The sequence below is a fragment of the Suricata suricatta genome, chromosome X (assembly GCF_006229205.1).
Source record: "Suricata suricatta isolate VVHF042 chromosome X, meerkat_22Aug2017_6uvM2_HiC, whole genome shotgun sequence".
NCBI lineage: Eukaryota > Metazoa > Chordata > Mammalia > Carnivora > Herpestidae > Suricata > Suricata suricatta.
This window is the reverse complement of record NC_043717.1, coordinates 40,224,648-40,249,563: the sequence shown is the minus strand read 5'-3', so window position 1 is coordinate 40,249,563 and position 24,916 is coordinate 40,224,648. Positions and strand designations below refer to the sequence as shown.

At 50.3% G+C, this 24,916-nt stretch overlaps 1 protein-coding gene and 1 non-coding gene across 9 annotated transcripts; one reads left to right on the top strand and one right to left on the bottom strand.

Moving 5' to 3' along the window:
- Positions 1-1,122: 1,122 nt before the first annotated feature.
- On the bottom strand, positions 1,123-24,159 carry HDAC6 (histone deacetylase 6). 8 transcript variants are annotated; one of them, XM_029930109.1, is made up of 29 exons: positions 24,040-24,159; positions 22,821-22,943; positions 22,610-22,738; positions 22,383-22,471; positions 19,708-19,792; positions 19,570-19,610; positions 18,838-18,934; positions 18,595-18,692; positions 17,331-17,435; positions 17,139-17,207; positions 9,132-9,258; positions 8,959-9,024; positions 8,805-8,864; positions 8,637-8,726; positions 8,196-8,302; positions 8,045-8,112; positions 7,634-7,802; positions 7,402-7,530; positions 7,060-7,228; positions 6,676-6,809; positions 6,039-6,107; positions 5,724-5,916; positions 4,401-4,550; positions 2,988-3,162; positions 2,448-2,878; positions 2,245-2,364; positions 1,961-2,107; positions 1,733-1,861; positions 1,123-1,526 (listed from the first exon to the last, which is right to left on the bottom strand). In XM_029930109.1, the coding sequence occupies exons 2-29, from the start codon at positions 22,911-22,913 to the stop codon at positions 1,458-1,460; spliced, it is 3,408 nt and encodes a 1,135-aa protein (XP_029785969.1). In that variant the 5' UTR covers positions 22,914-22,943; positions 24,040-24,159; the 3' UTR covers positions 1,123-1,457. The 8 variants fall into 8 exon arrangements, with proteins under 8 accessions (XP_029785969.1, XP_029785967.1, XP_029785970.1 ...); XM_029930107.1 differs by lacking the exon at positions 24,040-24,159 and adding an exon at positions 23,677-23,760; XM_029930110.1 differs by lacking the exon at positions 24,040-24,159 and adding an exon at positions 23,655-23,676.
- On the top strand, positions 17,647-17,753 carry LOC115284449. Its single transcript, XR_003905203.1, has one exon. It is a non-coding gene; the product is annotated as a U6 spliceosomal RNA (small nuclear RNA).
- Positions 24,160-24,916: the final 757 nt, after the last annotated feature.

The following is a 24,916-nucleotide window of genomic DNA, read 5'->3' as shown; positions in this document are numbered from 1 at the left end:
GCCAGACCTTGGGATATGTATTGAGGATTTCTTTGAGGCCACCACCTAGTCTGGGGTGCCTCAAGCAGACTTTTTGAAAGTAGCTTGGGGGAGAGCGTTGTGTCCGTTTCCGGAGGGCAAGAGTTGCAGAGGCGGGATTATTCTATCAGGGCCTTAGGAACCCATTTTGAAGTGGATGGGTGTCAAAACATTTCCCAGACTCCCTTGCAGCTATGGCAGTCCTGTGAGACAGTTCTGACCAATCAGATGTATGCTGAGGTTGTTGGGGTGGGGTATCCAGAATGCTTATTTAAAGGGGTATGACTAGGGGCACCTGGGTGGCTCAGTCTTAGGTTAAGCGTCCAGCTTTGGCTCAGGTCATGATCTCACGGTTCACGGGTTCGAGCCCCGCATCGGGCTCTGTGCTGACAGCTAGCTCAGAGACTGGAGCCTGCCTTCAGATTCTGTGTCTCCCTCTCTCTCTGACCCTCCCCTGCTCACACTGTCTCTCTCTCTCTCTCTCTCTCAAAAAGAAATAAAACATTAAAAAAAATAAAGGGGTATGACTGAAATGGTGGTGGCTCAGCCCCCTCCCCTTCTTTACTGGTGGTTATCTTGGAGTCATAAGGTGGCCATGAAGACAAGCCTAAGAAACTTCAGCCCAGACTCCATTCTGAGTTGCCAAAGCAATTCTCGTGTAGGAGAAATAAAACCCCCAAACTATCCTCCAGCTCCTCATCCCTAGTCAATTGTAGGAACTCCTTCCCCCACCAAGAAGTTACCCATGACCACCAAATCTAAGTATGTTAATCCTAGACTCCCCACCCCCAAAATCAGGACAAAAAGAGAAATGGAGAGACAGGCCTGGTGAGGACACTCCCTGATAGTTTTCTTGCTTTGCCCAGGGTGTAGCTGCAACTGGCTGTGAGGCTATTTCTGAGGCAGGCACATATTTTCTTAGGGATTCCACCATTTAATCTCTAGTACAGCTAGTCAAGCTGCCTGCCTATTTCCCATTACTTCTTTGGGCACTGGATGGGCAGGGGGTTGACCAGAAGCCCATGCCCTCGTTCCTTCGTCTGACATCAGACTTGTCAGCCAGGGGTGTGGGGTTCTTTACTAATTCAAGGTTAAAAGGCTCTCTCCAGGTTTTGTAACAGCTTGTACTTTATTGCATATGCAACTCTGCTGTATCTGCCAGTTCATCTCCCTCCCTCCGAAGCATCAGCTTAGTGTTATCAGCCCCTCTTGGGACCGCTGAGCTGCCCCGCTTTCCTTCCAGGGCAGAGTAGATAGAGTCCCTCAAATAGGCAGTGGGCAGAGGGAGATTCACAATTGATCATCACAATCATCTTACAAGTATTTATGCTTAAATCAGCACCCTTGGGGAGTTGAAAAGAGTCTTCCGGATGGGATGGAGTGAGGCTGCTCTTCATCCAGGGTCTCAGAAGGTGGAGAAGAGGAGCACGTCCTGGGATTTAGTGTGAGTGGGGCATGTCCTCCCCAAACTTGTTCTGGTGGGCCATGTTCTTCACTTCTAGGAGCGCCTGAGGAGGTAAGAGAGGGTAAGTAAGAGACAGTGAGGACCCCTCCTCTACCTCAGCCAGGAGCTGCCCCCGCACTAGCCCTCACCCGCCCTTCTGGACTATCTCACATGCAGAGGGGTCTCCACTGTCCCCTTACCCAATTACAGAAGGTGTGTGTGTGAGGGTACGTGTATGCCCACACCTTCGAGGGTCTGCCCAGGACCCACCTGGTGGTGGACATAGGCCTCACAGTTGTAACACCAGGTAGACAGGTCGACGTAGCTGAGGACCAGCGGGTGTCCCGACCCTTCGTGGTGTTGCAGCATGTGGGCACTGACGTAACGACCGCAGTAGACCTGGGGTTGGGGAGTGAGCATTGGGCGGGGATTAGCACCCGCCTTCGGTCTGCTCCTGGGCCAACCTCCACCCCACCCACTTCTTCCTCCACTGTATACCTGATAGCAAGACAGACACACCCAGTTCTCCTGGAATGCTCCACAGTCCTGACAAGGTTGGGTCACGTCCAGGCCTGATTCGGGTACAGGACACACTGCCACCAAATGGGGACACCAGGGCAGCGGTGTCACGGCATAAAAGGTGGCCTGGAATGGGTGCAACTGAGTAAGCTAGGGACTCTATCTCCCTATTACATGTTCCTGCACCACATGCTCCTCCTACCTGGAGGTGCAAATGGACAAGAGAAGGAAGCCACAGTCTCTTCCCTGGTCCCTGAGCTCACCTGGTCAGTGTTAGCAAGGACCCCAGAGCTCTGCATCAGCACTGAATCATCCATGTCCTGACCTCCAGCTGCCTCTCCCAGTAGCTTCTCCTCTTCTGGGACCTGAGATTCTGGTGCCTCCTGGGTATGCAGAGGCAAGGAATGCATCTGAGAGGCCAGATTCTTGCCCCTTCTTCCCCCTACCTGGGTGCAATGCACCTTACCTGAGCCTTGCAGTTTAGTTCCAAGGTCCTAAGATTCTCATTCAGCTCACTGGGGGATATTTGGTTGTCAGTACATAAGGCCGAAGGGGTTTGAGTCATCTCAGCTCCCCCAGCAGCCTCCTCGAAGGTGGTCTGGTCCGGCGGGGCCCCTCCTGTGGCTGCCTCGGAGGTGGTCTGGTACGGCGGGGCTTCCCGTGCGGGAGTCTCCGAGGACTCAGTCTCCTGACTGAGCCCCACCACAGCAGTCTCTGACTTAGCTTGGCCTAGAATGGACTCTTCCACAGATGATGTGGAGACAGCCTTCCCTGTGCCTGCATCCAGAATATTCTCTTCTGGTGTGGTCATCCTCTTGGCTGACCCAGGGCTGGCTGGTTTGGTTGCCTTCTTGGTGACTGACTTAGAAAGGGAGGGTTCCTCCTTGTCTTCCACCTCTGGAATCACGGGAGGGAGATCCTTGAGTGTAGGTGCTATCCCTACCCTGCCTCTGATCCCTGCCCTCCCCTGAGCCCCCACTGCCCCCAGTTCCCCACGCCTGCTCACTCATGACCCGTAAGCTGTGCCAGTATCTGCGATGGACTTGGATGGTCTTGGTGATCGAGGCCAGGGCCTTTGAGAGTGGGGGCCGTGACAAGGTCAGTAGGGGTGGCGGGTCCCCAAGGAGGGAGCGGGTGCAGGCGGCCATGCACTCTGAGATGGATGTCAGGTTATAGCCACCCTTTAAGAGAAAGGAGAGGAAAAGGTATGATGGGGGGCCCTCATGGAAATCTGGGAGGCAAGATGTTTCATCTCCCAATCCCCCTTCAGGGTCCTGCATGACTGTCAGAGGGGCAGCACCTATTGCATGAGGTGGTTGTTGAGGGAGAGAAATTATGATGTAAAGTACGAGATCATAATTACCACAATAATACTGAGGGAACATTAATAACGGCAGAGATTCATTAAGTGTTTGCTGTGTGCCCTATTCGAAGCACTTTATGTATATCGACTCACCTAATCCTTATAACCACATGTGCTCAATCTGTACAGGAACCCCCTTCTTTCACATTCTGCTGGCTGGCTGTGACACTCAGGACACCCAGTCTCTGCTCTTTCTACAGATAAAGAAGCTGAGGCTCAGGGTGGCTAGATCATCATCTGTACAGGGCATGGGAGGCCCTACGAGCTGGTTGGAGGCACCATTGGGTTTGGAAGCTGGGCTATCTGATGGAAGAGTTCATGTTCGTAGCCATTCCCTTGCCTGCCACGAGCAGTCCTGGGCACGCTGTGGGACTTTATAGCAGCCAATTAATCTCTGTGAGTGATTATCTTTATCTGCAAAGTAGGGAAAACAGCAGCACCGTGAGGCCGCTAAGAGGGTTAAGCCAGTGTGTGATGACTCACACCGATGAGAAACTACTTATACATTGCTCACCCTATACCAGGCACTTTTCTAGCAGTAGCTGGCCCCATCTTATGGATGAAGAAACTGAGGCACGGGGGGCAGGGACACTGAGTAACTTACAAAAGATCAGTGAATTTACTTTGTCTTGGAGCCTCCTAGAGGCAGTTTAAGTAGTGATAAAAAGCTTCGACGCCAGGACCAGGCTGCTTGGGTTCAAGCCCTGGCTCTGCCATTATTAAATGTATGACCTCTGGCTGGTCACTATGCCTCTCTGTGCCTCAGTTTCCCTGATCTGGAGAGAGGAAATGAGGAACAGAGTACCTCTGCAGGCTGCTTTGTCAACTAAGTGAATTAGAAATACACACAAAGTGCCAGAAAGAGTGTGTCACACATACTGAGCACTCAACGTTGTCCAGCTAGTGGTACGATTAATGCCCACAATTCCAGGTGGGGACACTCAAAGCAGATTTTAGGAAATTGTCCTGAGTGTCACAGCCAGCCAGCAGAAAGGGCAGGACTTCAAGTCATCCAAACCACCCTCCCACCAGGGGAAGAGGGGCTGAGAGAGTTACCTCTAGGATTAGGATAATGCGGCCATTGGCAAGCCCCATCAGCAGGTGGGTGAGGTGGGCATAGCCCTCAGGCGACACGTGGCAGCCCCCCAGCGGGTCCCCCCATGCGGCATCAAAGCCTGCTGAGACCAGCACCAGCTCTGGGTTAAACTGGAACAGGGAGAGAAGAGACACATGGGTGTGAGGGTGGAGGCCTAGGTAGACAGGTGAGGGCGACCCAGACACACAGAGATGCAAGTCAGAGAAATGGAGACATGGGACCTGGAGACTGGGAGACACAAGCCCAGAGCCCTGAAAATAGGAAGGGGAGGGCATGGAGACACAAGACAGACAGACCCAGGGTTACAGAGACACAGAGACATGAAGACAGATCAACAGAGCTACCATGGACACACCAAACACAGACTTAAGAGACATGGAGACATTTCCAGAAATGGACAGTTGGGGACATGAGGCAGAGTCATAAGACTGAGACATGAAACTCGGAGACTCAGATGTCAAGAGATGGTAAAATGGGACATATGCGCACAACACAGGGTTTTATACACATGGTGCCAAAGAGAGTTGCACGCATATTTCCATAACAGAAGGTGACAACCCAAGTGCCACACACAGGAAATGGTCACCTACCCACATACAACCAGACAGTAGCATACAGACTGAATTAACATTGTAGTAATCACACACACACACACACACTGTACACAGACAAGGTGGTCACCTACAGCCACTCAGGCAGAGTCAGGCAAATATATACAGGCCACTGCCAGTCAGAGACACGAACAGCTGTGGCAGACAGGCAGAGAGTTGACTGTCACATACACCCTCCCACATGCAGAAAGCGATACACCAGCTGTCAGACGAAGAGCAATGTGCAGTGACATACGGTATCACAGCTATCAAGGAGAGAAACAGTGGTGACAAAGATCCATCTGTGCAGCCTCACACACATACTTAAGCTCCTCCCCACCTTACACATTCAGTTCCACAGCGATGGCCGTCTCACGGGGCTGCCATCACACAGACAGGCACTAGTGACGGCGTATGCTTAGGACACTTAGACGTGTACAGCTAGGCACACAAAGACTGCCCCCAGAACCCAGAACACACAAAGACTGTACCCAGAACTCCCTTACAGTTATACACAGAGAAGGCAGTCACGTGTGGCAGAAATATGCCAAGGCCATCCCAGAATCACATTCCCTGGTGGCCATCCAGATGGCCATGCACAGGCTGTCCTACAGGATCAGTCATCCAGAAGTCAGACATATGCGGACCCGCTGTCACCGACACAGACATTGCCATGTACATCCTGTACTGTACCTCGTAGGCAATAGGAAGCACCAGGCGATGCCAGGCAGCCAGGTAGTCGGCGTCACCCACGCGGGGTCCATTCCAGGCCACGTTGACAGTGAAGCCAGTGCCCGCAGCCCGGCCTATCTGGCTGCTGGCACCCTCCTCCCCCATGGGAAAGAAGGTGCCGTGATCATATCGGTGTAGGGAAATGTACAGCACGCTGCCGGGTGGGAAGGGGGATCGAGGCTGGTTAGCACCCCCCTCCCCTGCACGCCTGAGCCTGAGGCATGGCTTGCCCACCTTCCAGACCACACCCCAAAAATCCCTGCCCCAGCCCCTTACCTGGGGTCCTCTTCAAATATGTGCTGAGTTCCATTCCCATGATGGACATCCCAGTCCACTATCAGAATTCTGGGGGGAGGGAGGGAGGGCTCCTCAGTTAACCTGGGACACTGGACCCCTGGGAGAGGGTATAGGCTAGACCCCTGGGGTCTGTCTGCAGGGGTATGTATTGCTGGTGGCCAAACTCTGGGTCACTGGGGGAAAGTAGTGGGTGGCAGGGCTTGTGGGTCCTGTCAGAGTAAGGATGAAAGCCAGAACCTGGGTCCTGAGGTCTTCACTATGGGTCCAAGTAAGTGCTCAGGGCTACAGCCCTCCCCCACCCCGACCAGTATGGGTAAGTGTGGGGAGCTGGGATCCTGAGCTTCCTGAAGTAAACACTAGGGGGGCTGGACCCCAAATTCTGTCAGGATAGCTGTTAGGGGTCAGAAATGATGGAGCAGGGGGGCCCTGGATCCTGTTTTAGATCTACCTGGGTGCAGGATCTAGGTAAGCAGTGCAAGGCTAAATCCTTGGTCCTTTTCTGGAGAAGTGCCGGGCAACTGTACTCTTGGGGATTTCTGGGTAAGTCCTGGGGGGCTGCACTATAGGGCCTGCTCAGGAAGCACTGGGCTGGACGGGGGTCCCAGGGAGCCCTCACCGCAGCGCCCGCCCACTGACGGCCTGGGCATGGCGAGCAGCCACAGCCACAGAATTAAAAAAGCAGAAACCACAAGCGGCATCCTGCTCAGCATGGTGTCCTGGGGGACGCACCACAGCAGTACCATTCAAAACCTGGGGGAGGAGCAGGAAGCAAAGATTAGACCACCTGCCCTCACTGCTTTCTCTCTCCATTATTCTTTTCTTCTGTCATGCCACTACCCCTGGCTGCTAGGGGCCCCCAGGCTGCAACCCTCCTCCCCCTCCCCACTGCACCTGCCGGTAAGCAAGGCCTCTGGTGAGAAGGGGTCCTCCTCCCCACTGGCCCCCCCCCCCTGTGCCCCTACCTCTCCTGAGCTGGCGCCCCACCCCAGGGAGGAGGTACCTCTCCCGCCAGCACAGCCTCCACCAGGCGGCAAACGGCGCCTGTGGCCAACTGTGCGCAGGCGAAGGTGCTGGGGCAGATGTAGATGGAATCAAAGTTGGACCCCTCGCGGTGCAGCTCCCGGGTTTTCATCTTCTCTGTGGCCCGTAGACGACCCACGTACTCAGCACTGGAGGCACAGACAGGGCACAGGGGACAGCCAGGTGGTTCTGGTCTCTCCACGGCCCCTCCCATGGTCCCACAGCAGCTCCACCTACCAGGGAGTGAGACCCCGTGCTCCGGCCCCCAGGGTGGCCTGTGTGCACTGAGGACCCACCCCCACCCCAGGCAAGGGGATCTGACCTGTGGCAGGAGAGCAGCTCGACTTCGGTGGCGGGTCGTGCGGCCAGCGTGAGGCAGCGCCCTGCAAGGCCCAGCTCCTCCAAACGCTGCATGATCCGTAAGACTCGCTGAGGCATCTCCGGGTGCTGGCTGGGGTACGGTGGGGAGGGACAGGGGCCAGAGGCAGGGCTTAGTGCTTGAGAAGGGGAGGGATCTCCCCGACCACTCAGAGGGTGGCCCTCTGACTACATACTTGTCCCACAAGTTGTGGTGGCCCATCATCCGCTGGTCATAGACCAGCCCTGTGCGGGCCTGTAGCATGGGCCACGTCAGGATTGGGAGAGCTGGGGGCCGCCACAATCCCTCTTCGTCCTTCTCCTCCGTGCTATCCTCCTCCAGAATGTCCTCCTCCAGGGTCTCAGCTGCAACGGGAGACCACATTAACCCTACTCCCCCACCGCGGATCCCCATGATACTCTGGAACTTAGTTTACCCAAATGTAAAAAGGGGTGGGAGGCCTGAAACCAGGGTCCCTCAGGAGAGAAGCCCTGACCCTCCCCCACCAAGGGGGCCCAGGAAAGTCAGAGTGGGGTCTGGAAGAGGATCTCTCCCAAGGGCTCATGCCATGCTTGACTCCCCACCCAGCCCCTTCCCTGCCTCCTACCTGATCTTACAAGGACCTCCCAGTAGGGCTCCAGGGCTCCCATAGCGCAGCAGAGTGACGCCAGTGCACTAGAGGGCAGGGGAGGGGAAATGTGACCGAATGGCTAATGGACAGACAGTGAGGGTCCCCCTTCTCCTCCACCTGGGCTCACCTGGGGCAGGGGGCGCCAGGGGACTCCAGTATAGGGCAAGGGTCTCCCAGAAGAGTGTGGAGTGAGGCGCTAACGCCCTCAGCCAAGGAGCGAAGGTTGTAGCCACCCTGGGAAAGGAGTGTGGGGGCGGGTGTTAGGAAAGAACCAGGTGTTACCGGGGAAGAATGGTAATAGTAATACTAGAGTGCTGACTACGCATCCAGCAATGAGGAATCTGAAGGGTGACTTACATTTTGTACACCGAACAGTGCTATGAGGTAATCACAATTATGATGCCCATTTTACATAAGGAAAGCAGAGGCACAAGGAGGTTCAGGGACTTAGGTGAGGTTGTCCAGCTATTAAGTAGAAATGCTGGGACAGAAACCCCTGCCTGCCCTGAAAGCTTTGCTTTCACGTCCCCCTAAATCCATGGGCTGATAGATGAAGTGAGTCACTCACCTCCAGAGATAGGATCAGCCTGCCTTCTGCCAGACCCATGAGCAGGTGGGTTAGCTGAGCGAACCCTGCTGGAGTGGCGGCCATCTCGCCCTGGGGGGACGTGGAGGGTCAGCCCCGCTCTGTGCAGTCCCCTTCCACCCATGAATCATCCCAGGGAGCCTGCCTTACCTTGGGGTCCCCCTGGAGGGCATCAAATCCAGCGGCTACCAGGACCAGCTGTGGCTGGAACTGAGGGGGGGAAAGGGACTACATGAGGCCACATGCCCTCACGGCCCATCCCTCAACATCGTTCCTGTCCCAACACCCCCCGGACTCCCAGGACCTCAAGGGCGACTGGCAGAAGGAGGTGCAGGAAAGCGGCAATGTAGTCAGCATCTCGCATCCCCACCTGCAGACAGAGTGGCATGATGGGGGATGTTCTGCCCCCTGCCCTGAACTGGCTGAAGGGCAGGGCTGGGCCCAATTTTGGGGGACAAAGGGCAGGCAGACACTGACCTGGTTCCAAGGCACATTGATGGTATACCCCTGGCCATGGCCAAAACCTATGGTGGACCAGTTAGAGTCCTTAAGGTGGGGCCAGAACCGACCCTGCTCATAGCGGTGGATAGAGAAATAGAGGACACTGAAAGGAGAGAAAAAAAGAGATGGGGGCAGTTGAGAGTCAATTCCCCCCCGGACACCCCCAACCCACAGCTTCTATCATTCACTCAGCCACTCGTTCACTCTCATTAATTTCCCCATTAACTACTTAATCTATGCATTCATTCATTCTTCCATTCAGTCGCCAACTTATTGATCCTCCCATTTATTAATTCTCCCATTTATTAATTACTTCACTCACTCATTCATTCTGATCTACTGAATGCCTCCCTTTGGCAAACACTGCTGCCCTCCTCAGTGCCCACTCAGTTCTAGTTCTGAGACCCTGACAGCTCTGGGATCTCTCCTAGCCCCCAGGGTTCCTGCTGTGGGGGACTCAAAAATCATACCAGCTTGCCCCCACCTCTTGTGACCAAGGTGGTGGCAGCTGGGCAAATCTTGTGATGCTGGAGGCCCACGGGGGACATATAGCTCTTAGCTGGCAGGATCCAACTAAGGTGGAAAAGCATCAGGCCCAACTGGGGAACTTAGTGTTTCCCCTGAAGGAAGTGTGGGGACTCAAGGACTAGGGGCCAAGAGGCATGGGACTCGGTTCTGTGTGTGTAGCCTAGATGAAGTGGGGGTGTTGGCTGAGGCCTCCTGAGGCCAGTGAGGGGACCCGTTCCTTCACTCCAATACCTTACAGGGCACCTCTACTACTTATTGTATTTTATTTATTTTTTTATGTTTTTATTTATTTTTAAGAGAGAAAAAGAGAGAGTGCACATGCACACGAGAGAAGGGGGGTAAGGGGAAGTTGCGGTGGGGGAGGCAGAGAGAGAGGGAGATAGGATCCAAAGTGGACTCTGCACTGACAGCAGAGAGCCCGATGTGGGCCTTGAACTCATGAACTGTGAGATCATGACCTGAGCCGAAGTCGGTCACTCAGCCGATTAAGCCACCCAGGCCTCCTACTTCTTGTATTTTATAGGGGAGAGACTGAGCTGTGAGGACTGATACATGGAACAGACACTGAAGACACGAAGGTACATGTTCTGGTAGAAAACCCAGTAGGAGGCTGTGTGCAGGAGAGCTTCATTCTGACTGGGGTGATCAAAATGAATAATCTCTCATCTATCCATCCATCTATCTATTCGTCCACTCGCTGTTTTGTGCCAGAAAGAATTTAAAGAAGCAGTTTTTTTTCTTTTTTTAGGGAAATACAAGAAATGGTGGTAAGCAATGAATCTAGACCAACTTAGTCACATTTTAATAAGTTTGGTTGTGAAATTTCATGCAACTGATATAGATTCTTGAAATTGAATTAAAATATCTAGGAATTGGGGACTGAAACTCATGTGAATGTTCTAGTCTTGGGTAGGTGGGAGATGACTGTTTTACTTTTAACTCTGATAAATATTGGTTTTAAACTTTTTTAAAAATTTATTTTGGGGCGCCTGTGTGGCTCAGTTAAGTGTCAGGATTTTGGTTTTGGCTCAGGTCATAATCTCATGGTTCATGAGTTCGAGCCCTGAACTGGGCTCTTTGGTGACAGTAAGCCTGTTTTGGATTCCCTCTCCCTTTGCCCCTCCCAATCCTTCCCTCTCTCTCAAAAAAAAAAAAAACCCCACAAACTTTAAACCTTATTTTATTTATTTTTATTTTGAGTGAGAAAGAGAGAAAACATAAGCAGGGGAGATCATAACTTGAGCCAAAATCAAGACTCAGATGCTTAACTGACTGAGCCACCCAAGTTCCCCTCTAAACTTTTTAAAAAAATTGTTTATTTATTTTGAGAGAGAGAAAGCGAGCGTGAGTGGGAAAGGGGCAGAGAGAATCCCAAGCAGGCTCCATGCTGTCAGCACAGAGCCTGACTACCCCGGGCCCTAGCTCACCAATTGTGAGATCATCACTTGAGCTGAGATCAAGAGTCATCACTTAAGCAAGTGAGCCACCTAGGGGCCCATAAACTTTTATTTTTTTTTTAGTAGGTTAACCAGTAGAGGAAGATTAACACAGTAGGGCATAAAGGTGATCATTAGGGGAGAAAAGGAATAAAGAAAATATTGGAAGAAAGCCAACCCCACAAGAGCCACCAGAGCCAGCAGAAGAATGAACACCCAAGGAAACTAAGTTTATAAAGCAAATAGCAGGAGGAGGAGGTTATAAAATAAGTTCCACTAATTTCCAATGAAAGAATCATGGACTGATACCACAGGTTTACCTCCTTGCTCTCCCACAATCCTAGTCAAAAGACAGTAAAGGGAGTTTTAAACAGGTGTCATCCCAGAAAGACGGAGAATGGCAAAAAGGATGTCAGACAATTAGAGATTTCAACAAATCTCTGTCAAATAATCTTTGAGGCCCCAGGGGCCTCAGGAGACCCTCTCTCATGCTGAGTAGGCCAGGGAGGGCACCCAAGATAACCTGAGGTTTCCCTTCTGGAGAAATCAAGTTACAGATCCAGGTCAATGCACATAAAATCAATTATGAGTAGCTAATTCACTGAATGACCAATTCACTAGGTTTGCTTCTTTTTTAAAGTTTAGTTATTTATTTTGAGAGAGAGGGAGAGAATGAGCAAGGTAGGGGCAGAGACAGAACTACAAGCAGGCATTGTACTGTCCGTGTAGAGCCTTACGCGGGGCTTGAACTCATGAACCATGAAATCATGACCTGAGCCAAGTTCAAGAGTTGGATGCTTAACTGACTGAGCCACTTAGGTGTCCCTACTTATTTATTTTAACTACCTAACTTTAGTTTACCTGTTTTTGTCATCTTTGTAATAGTATTTTAAGGCCTGATCAATTTGTTTCCATCCAGGACCCTGCTGATGCAGTTAAGAGCCTGAGGGATGGGGAGTTAGGAGACTGAAGGGCACAGATAAGTGGTTTTTCACATTTATACATTCTTATTCATGAGGAAGAATGCATTGAATATATTCACAGTTTTTCATATCTGTGGATACTGTCAATGATATATCCACAAAAGAACACAGCTATAGCCTCCAATGCATTTACTAAAACAGAAAGAATGATTTAACAATATTAGAGAATTATTGTCAATTTGCTTAGAGATACTATGGCTATGCTTTTTTATTTATTTTTTTCAATTAAAAATGTTTTTATTTATTATTGAGACAGAAAGAGTGTGAGCGGGGGAGGGGCAGAGAGAGAGGGAGACACAGAATCTGAAGCAGGACCCAGGCTCTGAGCTATCAGCACAGAGCCTCATGTGGGGCTCGAACCCACGAACCGTGAGATCATGACCTGAGCCTAAGTTGGCCGCTTAACCAACTGAGCTACCCAGGCGCCTCGGCTATGCTTTTTTAAAAATTCAAAATATATGCTCTATGTTTTAGAGATATACTCTAGAATATTTAGAGAAAAAGTAATATGGTATCTGGGACTGACTTCAAAATAATACAGGAGGATGGCAGTGAGGGCAGGTACAGATGGCCAATTGAGTTGATAAATGTTCTTAAGTTTATTTACTTTTTGAGAGAGCAGGGGATGGGCAGAGAGAGAGAATCCCAGAGTGGAGCCCGATGCAGGGCTCAAACCCAGGAACCTTGAGATGATGACCTAAGCTGAAATCCAGAATCTGAAGCCTGGGGCGTCTGGGTGACTCAGTCAGATAAGCATCTGACCTCAGCTCAGGCCATGATCTCACACTCCTTGAGTTCGAGCTCTAGCATCAGGCTCTGTGCTGACAGCTAGCTCAGAGCCTGGAGCCTGCTTCGGATTCTGTGTCTCCCTCTCTCTCTGCCCCTCCCCTACTTGCGCTCTGCTTCTCAAAAATAAATGTTAAAAAATTTTTTAATATTAAAAAAAGAAAAGAATCAGAAGCCCAACCAACTGAGCCACCCAGGCACCCCGAGCTGACAAATCTTGAAGCATTCAATTCAAGAAAACAAATGGATAAAAGAACACAGGAGGAAGAAATTAATAAAAATTAAACAGAAAAAATAATGAAATATAAAAATAAAACAGTGGAGATGGCCAAAAAAGCCAAGCCCTGGATTTGAAAAAATAAGTCCAATTGACAAGTGTTTGGCAAGGCAGAGGGTAAAAAACAGAGATGCCATCTTAAGGCCAGACCTCCTTTTCTCTCTCTCAAAAATAAATAAACTTGAAAAGGAACTATAGGGGCGTCTGGGTGGCTCAGTTGGTTAAGCATCCGACTTCAGCTCAGGTCATGAACTCACAGTTCGTGAGTTCCAGCGCCACGTTGGGCTCTGTGGTGACAGCTTGGAGCCTGGAGCCTGCCTACTTTGGATTCTGTGTCTCCTCCTTTCCCTGCCCCTCCCCCACTTGCACGCTGTCTCTCTGTCTTTCTCTCTCTCAAAAATAAATAAATACTTTTTAAAAATGAGAAGAAAAACAACAGACCCCCATTTTTCTGGCATTTGGCAGGACCCCACCTAATGCATGGCTTCCTGCCCACACGCCCTAAGGTTGAGACCTGTCAGTGGACATTTCCTGGCCCCATCCTAGGGAAACACCTTTCAGGAACCAGACTCCTTTGCACTACAGTCGAGCAGCCCCAGGACAGCCACCTGCAATAGTGCTTTATTCTTCAGTATAGATGCTAATTAAGAATGGCGAGACATTTGAGGAAAACGGAGGAAGTCTTAAAGCATATCTTTCTCTTTCCTTCTTTCTGTTTTATAAAAATTTTTGAAATTTTTATTTTTGGGGGAGAGACAGAAAGAGAGAGAAAGTGAGCAGGTGGAAGGGCAGAGGGAAAGAAGGAGAGAGAATCGCAAGCAGGCTCCATGCTCAGCACGGAGCCTGATGTGGAGCTGGATCCTCAGCTGTGAGGCACAACCCAAGCAGAAACCAAGAGAGAGAGAGAGAGATGGAGTGTGAGCAGGGGAAGGGTAAAGAGAGAGGGAGACACAGAATCTGAAGCAGTCTCCAGGCTCTGAGCTGTCAGCACAGAGTCTGAAGTGGGGCTTGAACTCACAAGGGGTGAGATCATGATCTGAGCTGAAGTCAGATGGTTAACCAACTGAGCCACCCAGGAACCCCGTCCCTCTTTCTTATTTCTTTATTTTTTAAATATTTTTAAAGTTTATGTGTTTAAATTTTTTTTAATGTTTTATTTATTTTTGAGAGAGAGAGAACAGCTTGAGCAGGGGAGGGTCAGAGAGAGAGGGAGGGAGACAGAATCTGAAGCAGGCTCCAGGCTCTGAGCTAATTGTCAGCACAGAGCCTGACACAGGGCTCAAAACCATGAACTGTGAGATTATGAACTGAGCCAAAGTTGGACGCTTAACTGAATGAGCCACCCAGGTGCCTCAAAGTTTATGTATTTTTAAGAGAGAGAGAGCATGCACAAGTAGGTGAGGAGCAGAGATAGAGAAGGAGACAGAATCCGAAGCAGGCTCCAGGCTCCAAGGTGTCACCACAGAGCCATACATGCGGCTCAAACTCACAAATGGGTGCTACCCAGGCATCCCTCCTTTCTTTTTTTAAAAGAATCTTTAGGTTTTATGATTTCTTATTTATTCTTATTTAAAGGAGGCGTCACATCTAGCATGTAGCCCGGTGTGGGGCTTGAACTTACAACCCTGAGATAAAGACGGGAGCTGAGATCAAGTCAGACATTTAACTGACTGAGCCACTCAGGTGCCCCAAATCACTTCTAATTACTGCTCTATACTAGACAGGCTCTTTAACCAACTAAGCTATGGCGCCCACCTAATTACTACTCTATAATAACATGCTAAGAGGGGTGCCTGGGTGGCTCAGTCGGTTAAGCATCCAATTTTGGTTCAGGTCATGATCTCATGGTTTGAGCTTGAACCCTGCTCCAGGTGAGCTCAATCCCCTCTTTAGGCTCTGTACTCTCTCATGCTCTTTCTCTCAAAAATAAATAAAGTAAATAAAAATAACATAAGATAAAATAAAAATTTTAAAACCTTAAAAAAAGGCATGCTAAGGAATGAGGGGACAAAAAGAAAGAAAGTGCTTTTGGAGATTAAAAGAATGTCTACCTAATTCAACAGAAGGGCTTAAAGGTAAAGTTGAGGAAATCTCTCAGGACACAGAGCAAAAGGAAAAATAACACACAAGAGAACACACACACACACACACACACACACACACACACACACACACGAGACCAAACAGAATACAACAGAAGAAATTATCAAAGACCTAACAGAAGAAAACCTCTAAGGATTTCAGAAAGGCATGTCCTCAGATGTAAACTGTCTACCTACTGCTAAGCAGAATTAAGGGGTCAGGGTGAAACTTCAGAACACTGGGAATAGAGAGAAGAACCTAGAACCTTTGGGGAGAAAACGATTACTCAAAAAGGAATAATAATCAGACATCTGTCAGCAATATACAATGCTGGGAAATAATAAGGCAATGTCTACAGAAGAGCCAACCTAGATTAAGTAAGGGGCCAAAGGAGTTCAGGATCTATGGGCAAAAACGGAATTCTATGTGGTCGATTTGAAAGAAGGGAAGATAAAACAACTTTTTAGCAGTGTCCCTCCTGACAAGGACCTGCTCAATCACTTTCCGTAGGAAGGGTAGGCTGGTACTGCCTTTCTGGAGGCAAGTCTGGCTGTAGAACCTGGACTTTTAAAGCACACCGACCCTCTGTCCCTGCAATGCATTACTGGAAATTCTACACTCAGAGAAGTGTAGAATTATGTATTTTCAAATTACATACTATAAAAATCACATATATATGTGTGTATATATAAAGTTATGTATTTCACCATAGAACTGTTAATAGCAAAAACTAGAAAGTACCATAAATGTCCCAGGGATAAATGACCAGAGGTACAGCCATAAAATGGGACACTCAACAGCCCTTATAAAGATGGAGGTATTTTTAAGAGGCACTAACATTGGCAGGGTGTCCATGACATGTGGTTAAATGCAAAGAGCAAGTTGCCACAGAACAGAGGATTGTCCCATTAGGCAGTGTGTTAACAATGATAATAATGAATATTCATACATCTAAAGGAAAAATTCTGTTTCAGAATATAACCTAAAGTATCAACAGTTATTTTGGAGGTGATAGGAATTATAGGAGACTCACTGCCTTAGACATTTCTGTATTATTTAATTTTTTTTAATTTATTTTGAGAGAGAGAGCGCGCGCGCGCAAGCAAGTGAGCAAGCATGAATGGGGGAGGGACAGAGAATCCCAAGCATGCTCCATGCTGCCAGCATGGAGCCCAACATAGGACTCGAAATTCAGGAATTGAGAGATTATGACCTGAGCTGAAACCAAGAGTCGTATACTCAACTGCCTGAGCCACCCAGGTGCCCCTGTATTACTTAATTTTTTAAATAATTGTTTTAAAATTATTTATTTATTTTTGAGAGAGAGAGACAGCATGAGTGGGGAAGGGGAGAGAGAGAAGGAAACACAGAATCTGAAGCAGGGTCCAGGCTCTGAGCTGTCAGCACAGAGCCTGACGTGGGGCTGGAATTCATGAACTGTGAGATCATGACTGGAGCAGAAGTCAGACACTTAACTGACCGAGCCACCCAGGTGCCCCTATTTAAGTTTTTTATACAAGTACTTTGCAGTAGTCGTAATCAGAAAAATAAAGTAGTAATTTGAAGTTCACTCCATTTCCAAGGTAAACTGGTGAACAAGATGTCCAAATATCTGTGGGCTCAATTCTCATCTCTTCCACTTCTGCTCTGTGTGACCTTGTAACCTGTAAGCCTTGATTCCCCCATCTGTAAAATGGGAGACCCAATAGATCCTGCCTCAGACTGACATTGAGAGAAAGCAGACAGACAGAGAGCAGTACAGAACCTGATTCCAAGGTGGGCCCAGTGAATGTGAATGCCGTCCCTTCTCTTCCCAGGCCCCTTCTGGCGGGGCCCGTAAAGGTAGGGGGTGGCCTGGATTCTGGCATCTAGGGTGTCACTTGGGACATACCTGGGGTCCTGGTCAAAGGTGAACTGGGTTCCTTGACCGTGGTGAACATCCCAATCCACAATAAGGACCCTGTGAGGAGGACGGAGGAGGACACTATGTAAGAGGATCAAGATGTATCTGGGGAGGTGCCCAGACCAGGATACCCTACCCCGCACCACCCCCATCATACCCTCCCTGCTACCTGCTGCTGACCTCTGAATGTCATGCTTCTGTTGAGCGTAGCGGGCAGCCACGGCCACGTGGTTGAACATGCAATACCCATCCATAAGACTGTGTTGTGCGTGGTGTCCAGGAGGCCTGGCAGGACAGGGAAGGCCACAGATTGGGGGTAGGGGCCCTCCTCTGCAGACATGGACTCTTCCCCGCTCCCCAATTCTGGACCACCAACTCCCCCAGTGTCAATGCCTACAAATCTGCCAGGAACTGAGTAACTGGGGTCCCCAGACTCTCACCCCCACCCTCTCCCTAAAGGAAATTTGATAACATTCATTAGAATGATCAATGCACAGTGCTCACTTCAGCAGCACATATACTAAAAATGGACCAATACAGAGAAAATTAGCACGGTCCCTGCACAAGGATGACACACAAATTTGTGAAGTGTTCCTTGGTTTTTCACTATATTGTACACCTGATACTAATATAATGCTCTATGTTAACTACATTGGAATTAAAGCTTCAGAAAAATAAGTAAAAAAAGTAAAAATTATCAATGCAGACACCCTCACACCTATTCTGCTCCTGGGGATGTAGCCCACAGTCCATATAACAAAAAAGGTGAAATAACATGTCTATAAATGGATAATGGTATTTGTGTGACATGTTTTGGAAATAGCACATGATTGGGAAGAACCGAAATGCCTATCACTAGGGGGCTGGTTACTTTTCTGTGCATTTGCACAGTGGTGTTTTACACAGGTATAGGCTCTCTACTGTTAGAGGAAAGCTTTCAAAGGTGTAGAAGTGAAAAATGCACGGTATGGAAGGAAGCATGGTGAGTGCAACCCCATTTGTGGCTAAAAAAGGGGAGGGGAAAGGCTGTATCTTCTGCATTTCATCAATCCTGGGATGCCAACAATGCTAAGATGTGCAGTGATTTCACATGCCAATGATAAAACAAGTTGCTGCTAACTGAATTCTGAGACACCATTGTTAAGATGTATCAGGATTCTAAGATGATAAAATCTAGATCTTAGCCTTGATATGGAATATGGCATTTACTCCATGAACAGGCACAGAATATTTCTGGGAGGACACATGAGTCACTGGTTACAATGACTATCTCCAGGAGAGGAAGCAGGTGTCTGGGGGGTGGGGGTTGGGGACTTTTTTGGTACCCACTCTTGTACCCTTTGATTCTTGGACCATGTGAATATCCTACCCATACCAATACATTTTACATTTGAGAGAAAGAATTTATTTTAAATATACAAAGCCAAATGCTGGTGGGTCCTACCTGATGATGGCCATGCCATTCCGTATCTCCTTCCCCAGGACAGCATCCACCAGCCTGAGGACAGAGCCCGAGGCCAGGCAGGCACAGGTATAGGAGTTCTGAAGAGACAGTGGGAGCCACAGAGGGAGTAAGGGGGAGGGCATCCCTGTCCACTCAGCTGCTTCTCCCCAGGATGGGATGTGCATGGGGACGGGAAACCCCAGGATTGCCACCACCCTCTGTCCTCACAGTTCTCATCCATACCGGATGTAGATAAACAGAGTCATAGGTGTCTGCTAGGATGCGGAGCTCTCCCTCATTCATGTACTGGGTTGTCTCCATCAGATTAATGTATTCTAGGCTGGGGACAGAGATAGGATGAGATTCAAGGGCTTGCCTCCCTCCTGGGTCCGAGTCATGGCCCTGTCCCTGGTCAAGTCAGGCCCCCTCAAATGTCAATCAAAGGGAACAGCTAGGATAAAGGACACATTCACTGCTTCTTCTCTAGCCTGCTTAATTTCCAGCAGTAGCCCTTGCCCTGCTCTAGCCACAATAAATCCTACCCCCAGGCCACTAGCCATACTGTGCCAGCTGTCTATACTTCCCTTCCCTCAGCTTCCCTCTTCATCTGACTCACTCTTTTTCTCAGCTCAGATGTCCCCTCTGCCAAGCTAGCTTTCCTTGAATCACATCACACCTGGACCCTTACTCTGGGTTCCTGTAGCCCCATGGAGGAAACCCCTGGTCACCCTGTGCACACATCTACCATCATTTTACACACTAGACTATAACAATAGCCTATCATGGGCTGACGACTTAGTGGGCCCTCCCGAAGAGCTTCCATTTACTAGCTCCCATGTGATAGGGAATGACTGTGAGACTGGGAGAGGCTCAGTCACTTGCCCAAGGCCACAGGGCCCATGACATTCCTTCCCAAAGAATCCAACGTGCCCTGAGAGCCTCCTCCCCATCCCTACAAAGTTCCAAAGCCTTCACCTGTGAACCAACATCAGCTCGTCCTTTTCCGCAAATCGAGCCTGGGGGGACACAAGGAATAAAGCAGTAAGGCACTGACCACACCCAGGTTCCGCCAGCTTCCGCCCACCACCCAGTGTCTCCTCTGGGGCGACTCACCTTAAAGGACACGCAGCGATCCAGGAGGCCCTCCTGGATCAGTTGTTCCTTGATGGCATGGAGCCGTTCAGGGCCTTCAGGGAAGCTGGGTTGACAACACACACACACACACACACATAGGGACACTGGTGAGCACCACATCTGCCCCTGCACATCTTTCACATCTATCCTTCCACAGCTGCTCGTGCCAGAATCTTCAGGGTCATCCCTGGCACCTGCTGGCTCTGCTCTTGCGATATATCCAGAACCTGCCCCTCTCCTTGTCACCCCCGCTGCTGCCTCCAGAACCTCCCACCTGTGCTGCTACACTCAGCTTTTCACTGGCCTCCCTGCTTCTGCTCCCGCTCCCCCAAAAGCCCTTCCTCCACACAGCAACCAGATATTGGTTAAAACCCAAATCAGGTCATGTTCCTTCTGTACTTAACATCTTCTCATGGCTCCACTCTCATTCAGAGTCAAAGCCGAAGTCTGCTCCATGCCCCAGAAAGCTGCAAAACACTTGCCCCATAGCCTCTCAGATGCCATCTCCTAGGCTCTCCCTTCACTTACTCTGCTTCTCCTGCACTGGTCTCCTCCCTGTTCCTCACTCAAACCAAAGGACTTTTCAGCTATCTTCTATCCCTGTGTTTTTAAAAACATGGGCCCTGGACCCACGAACCATGAGATCATGACCTGAGCCGAAGTCAGACGCTTAACCAACTGAGCCATCCAGGCGCCCCTATCCCTGCATTTTTAAAAACACTCTCCTCCCAGGGGCATCTGGGTGGCTCAATCAGTTAAGCATCCACCTCTTGATTTCTTCTCAGGGCATGATCTTGCAGTTTGTGAGTTCAAGCCCCACATCGGGCTCTGTGCTGACAGTTCAGAGCCTGCTTGAGATTCTCTCTCAGCCCTCCCCTGCTCTAAAAAAATAAACTAAAATCCAAACTACTCTTCTCCCAGATGTCTCCATGGCTCACTCCCTCACCTCCTTCAGATCCCAGCTCAAAGACCAGAGAGGCCTTCCCTGACCATCCTATTTAAAACCTGATTCCCCTTGGGGCACCTGGGTGGCTCAGTCACCTGAGTGTCTGACTTTGGCTGGTGTCACAATCTTGTGGTAAACATAAAAAAAAAAGATTCCCCTCAAACACATTTTCTACCACTCTCCTTCCTGCATCAGAGTTTCTATGCAGCTCCTCTTTCTAACACACTCAACGTTTTCCTTTGGTTGGTTTACTGTCTTCTCCCTCCAAAATGCAATCCCCATGAAGGAAGGGGTTCTGTCTGTTTTGTCTACTGTGGTGTTCCTAGGTCTTTAGGAGATGGGAGGTATGTATCCAACAGTGAAGTCTTTTGCCATCACAAGTCTCCTGTTGGGATAGAGAAGACCAATATAAAACTGCTGAACACATTAAGTATGATAGTGAATGAACAGTGACACCAGCCGCGACTACCCCAAAGATCAGGTGGGTGGCCAGGCAAAGCCCTCTGTGAGGAAGTCTCCTTGAGAGGTGAATGTTGACAGGGAGAGGACAAGGTAGAAACGAATCTCTGACAAAGGCACCGGCCAGGGTAAAGACCCAAGCTGAGAGGGCTTGGCATGTTGGAAGCCCAGCAAGGGAACCAGTGTGGGTGAAATGAAGCAAAGCGAGTGAGGGGGAGGATTGGCTAATGAGGTCACCAAAGTGGTGTGGAGCCAGGTCATGTGGAACCTTAGAGGCCAGAATGAAGAATTTGGACTTTACCTTGAGGGCAACGGCAAAATCCTGAAGGAATTTAAGAAAGAGAACATCACTGAAACCAACATAACATTATGTCAACTGTACTTCAATTTAAAAGTGCAATTAAAAAAAGAAAGTAAGAGAGGGTAGGCAACTGAGGTGGCTCGGTTGGCTCAGGTCATGATCTCATGGTTCATGAGTTTGAGCCCTGCATCTGACTCTGCTGTCAGCACGGAGCCTGCTTTGGATCCTCTGCCTCCTTCTTTCTCTCAGCCTCCCCCTATCAAAACTAAATAAAAACATTTTTAAAAATTAAAAAAAGAAATAATATCATCTCGTACAAATTTTTTTTGGCTTCTTTGAGAAGAACAGACAGCAGGGCTGACGGCTGAGGCTGGAAGCAGGGGGCCAGTGAGGAAGTCTCGGAAAGTCTAAGAGAGTGATGGTGATGGTGGCAGGGTAGTCGGTGAGGGGAGGTCACCTACCGGATACACTCCTAACGGAGCCAAAAGAATCTGCTGATGGATTTACATGTGTGAACAAATGGGAGGTATAATTCTTCCATTTCAGCATGAGTGTCCTTTCTTCAAGGGAGCCTTCTGTGAACCCTGGATGCTAGTCTAGGGTCCTCTATTCAACACTCTTGAATCCCCTGGTCTCAGGTCATTCTTCATTAAACACCTCACACTACTGTTGGCCATTTAATGATTGGCTCTCTCCCTCAGCTATCAGCTCCATGAGAAGGGACCCGTATGTCTTGTCTGATGTCTCTATTACCAACTCCAGGAACGCAGCGAATACTCAATAAGTGTTGGCTAAATGGAAAGAATCTTTTCAAGCCTAGGTCTCACCTCTCTAAATCATGGGCTTCCAAGTCTCCAGGCTATCGTAAAACTGGATTCATTCTTGCTAATGGACTCTAAGTGTGTTTATTTGTGAGGTCGGGGGACAGCCTGGAGGAGCCAGCCTCACCTGTCATCCCAGAGGCAGTGGAATTCATTTAGCTGCTCATCGAACACCAAACCAGTGCCAGACAGTGTCTTGGCCTCAAGGTTCAGATCCTGCAGGGAAAAAAAGGGGAGACACCAATCCATTCAGGGCCTGAGTCAGAAGGAACACACCATACTGTCCAGGAGGGAGAACCACAGGGTTTTGATCGTCACAAGAGGCTAAATCCATTGAGGCCAGACCACTCTCACCAGCCCTCGCATGTCCAGGATTAGGTCTTGCTCTGCTGCTTGGCTGAGCTTCTTCATTCTGCCTTTCTTCTTTACCTCTGCTAGACTAGGGCTGGAGGAGAGTATGGCACCCTTCTTAACACCTCGCTTCTGCCAAACACAGAGAAGGGTCAGATTCCAGTGCACGGCCCACTGCTCCTCCCCCCGGATCAGGGCAGGTCTGGGGCCTCACCGAGGTAGCGCTGGAGTCGTGGGGGGGCGAATGGGGGTTATGCCTACTCCTTCGCTGCCTGGTTGTGGTGGAGTCCTGGCCCGTGGAGGTCATGGTCGGGGAGACTTCACCCCTGACGCGGTTCTGGGCGGTGGGATGATGGTGACCATGAACCATCTGGAGTGTCCGAAGGACCCCCACTCCCCAGCCCCTTCCCAGGCCCCGCCCCCTATGCAGTCTCCATCGCTTCTGCTATCCTATTCCCCCACCGCCTTCTAAACTCCGCCCCTTTCTAGGCCCTCTCCTTCCTCTCGGGTGTCCTTTCCACCTGGTCCCGCCCATCCTACTAGGCTCCACCCCTTTAGCACTATTCTTTCCCCTCGAAAAGTCTTGCCCCTTCGTTGAGCAATAAACCACTAGGCTCAGTCCGTCCTAGGGCCGGCCCTCTTCGGTTAATCACCACCTCTTCCGCTCCCCCAAGCCCCATTCCCAGACTCTCATTCCTCTGCCCAGACCCCACCCCTTCACAAATCTGCCCCTTCCAGCTAATCTTCCAGGATAATCACCCACCCTTTCACTCAGCCAGACTCGGACCCGCTCCGGCCCGGACTCCACCCTTAACGATCCACTTAACTCCACCCCTTATCGGGCCGGATCCACACCTTCCACTTGGCCAGATCCCGCCCCTAACGTTTCCACAAGCCCCGCTCCTCCGGGGACTGCCCCTTTCCTTCCACCAGGTCCCGCCTCCTGCTCAAACCCTACCCCGCAAGCTCCACCAAACCCCTACAGCCAGTTTCGGGCCGCCTCCCGCCAGTCCCCTCCCCTTTTCTGCCCCCTGCGGTCGACGCCCACCAATCCAGTCGGCTCCACTCACTGGGCGCGGCCCTTTTTTCAAACTCCGCCCATGGCTCTCGCGGCGAAACGCCTGGCGACCCGCGGGGCGGCGGATGCATGAGGCCCGCTTTTCCATTGGGCCGGTTTCTCTACTGCCCGCCCAGTCCCGCCCACACTTCGTCCCGGAGGGCGGGGCTGCGCCTCTCCTGCAGGCCACACCCCCTGCGAGCTCACAAATGCCGTCAGCGCGTCAGAGCGCTGACGCTAGCGGTACGGCGCCTGCGTAAATTCGCGCCGTCGGTTCGAGGCGGTTCGCCGTCTCAAGCTCGCCCCTCCCCCAGCCACCGCCGCTGTCGTCGTCGTGGTAGCCGTGGCTGTTACCCCTCCGTCCTTATCCAGTCACCTTAGGAGTCCTCCGGACCCGCGCCTACTGTGCCGTACGATGACTCAAGAGAGCAAGCAAGCGAGAGAATTAGGAAGGGGCGTCCACTCTCCTCCCGGCGGCTTCCCGCACGGCGCGCTGTGATGACGTAGCGCGGGCGGACTGGCGGCTGGGTACCGGAGCGCGGTTGAAACTGGACGAGGGCTGGTGGCGGCCAAAATGGATGTGGTGATGATGTTAAGTGTTGTGAGGATTTTCTGAGTTCATATTAACTAAAGCCGTCCACAGGAAGCACTCAATAAATGTTAGATATTGATACTCTGCCTGAAAACGGAGGGTAGGATGGAAGGATTCTTAGGGGCAAGTAATTGTGATGATAGCAAGTATTATGTGACAGGCATTGTCGTAAGCCACAATTTTTTGAGGTCAGCCACAGTTTTTTGAGGTCAGCCACAATTTTGTGAGGTCGTTCCTGTTATTAAGGTTGCTTTGCCGATAAGGAAACTGAGGTTACGCGACTTAGCCATGTGACCTTGGGCAAGTTACTGAACATCTCTGTGCTTCAGTTTCCTCATCTGGCAAGTTGTGATAATAGTGTCCGAGGCTGGAATGGACTCAAGGAGGGGAGTTGTTCTTGGATAGCAGTTCTTCCTACAGCTTCTTCCACTGGGCAACCCCTTCCCTGAAACTCTAATAGAAAGAGTGTGCCTGGGAAGTAGGGGTAGTTGCACCCGTGTACCCCTCCAGCTCCCTCACACACACCCCTTGTCTGGATGTCTAAATATCAGCCCTGCAGGAGGCCGGTTTGCCCTCCTAATCTCCTTCTCTCGTTCTTCACCATTTCCTACCGGGCTGTAGGCTGGGGCTGAAGAGATAAGCCGTCTGGGGTTCAGCATCG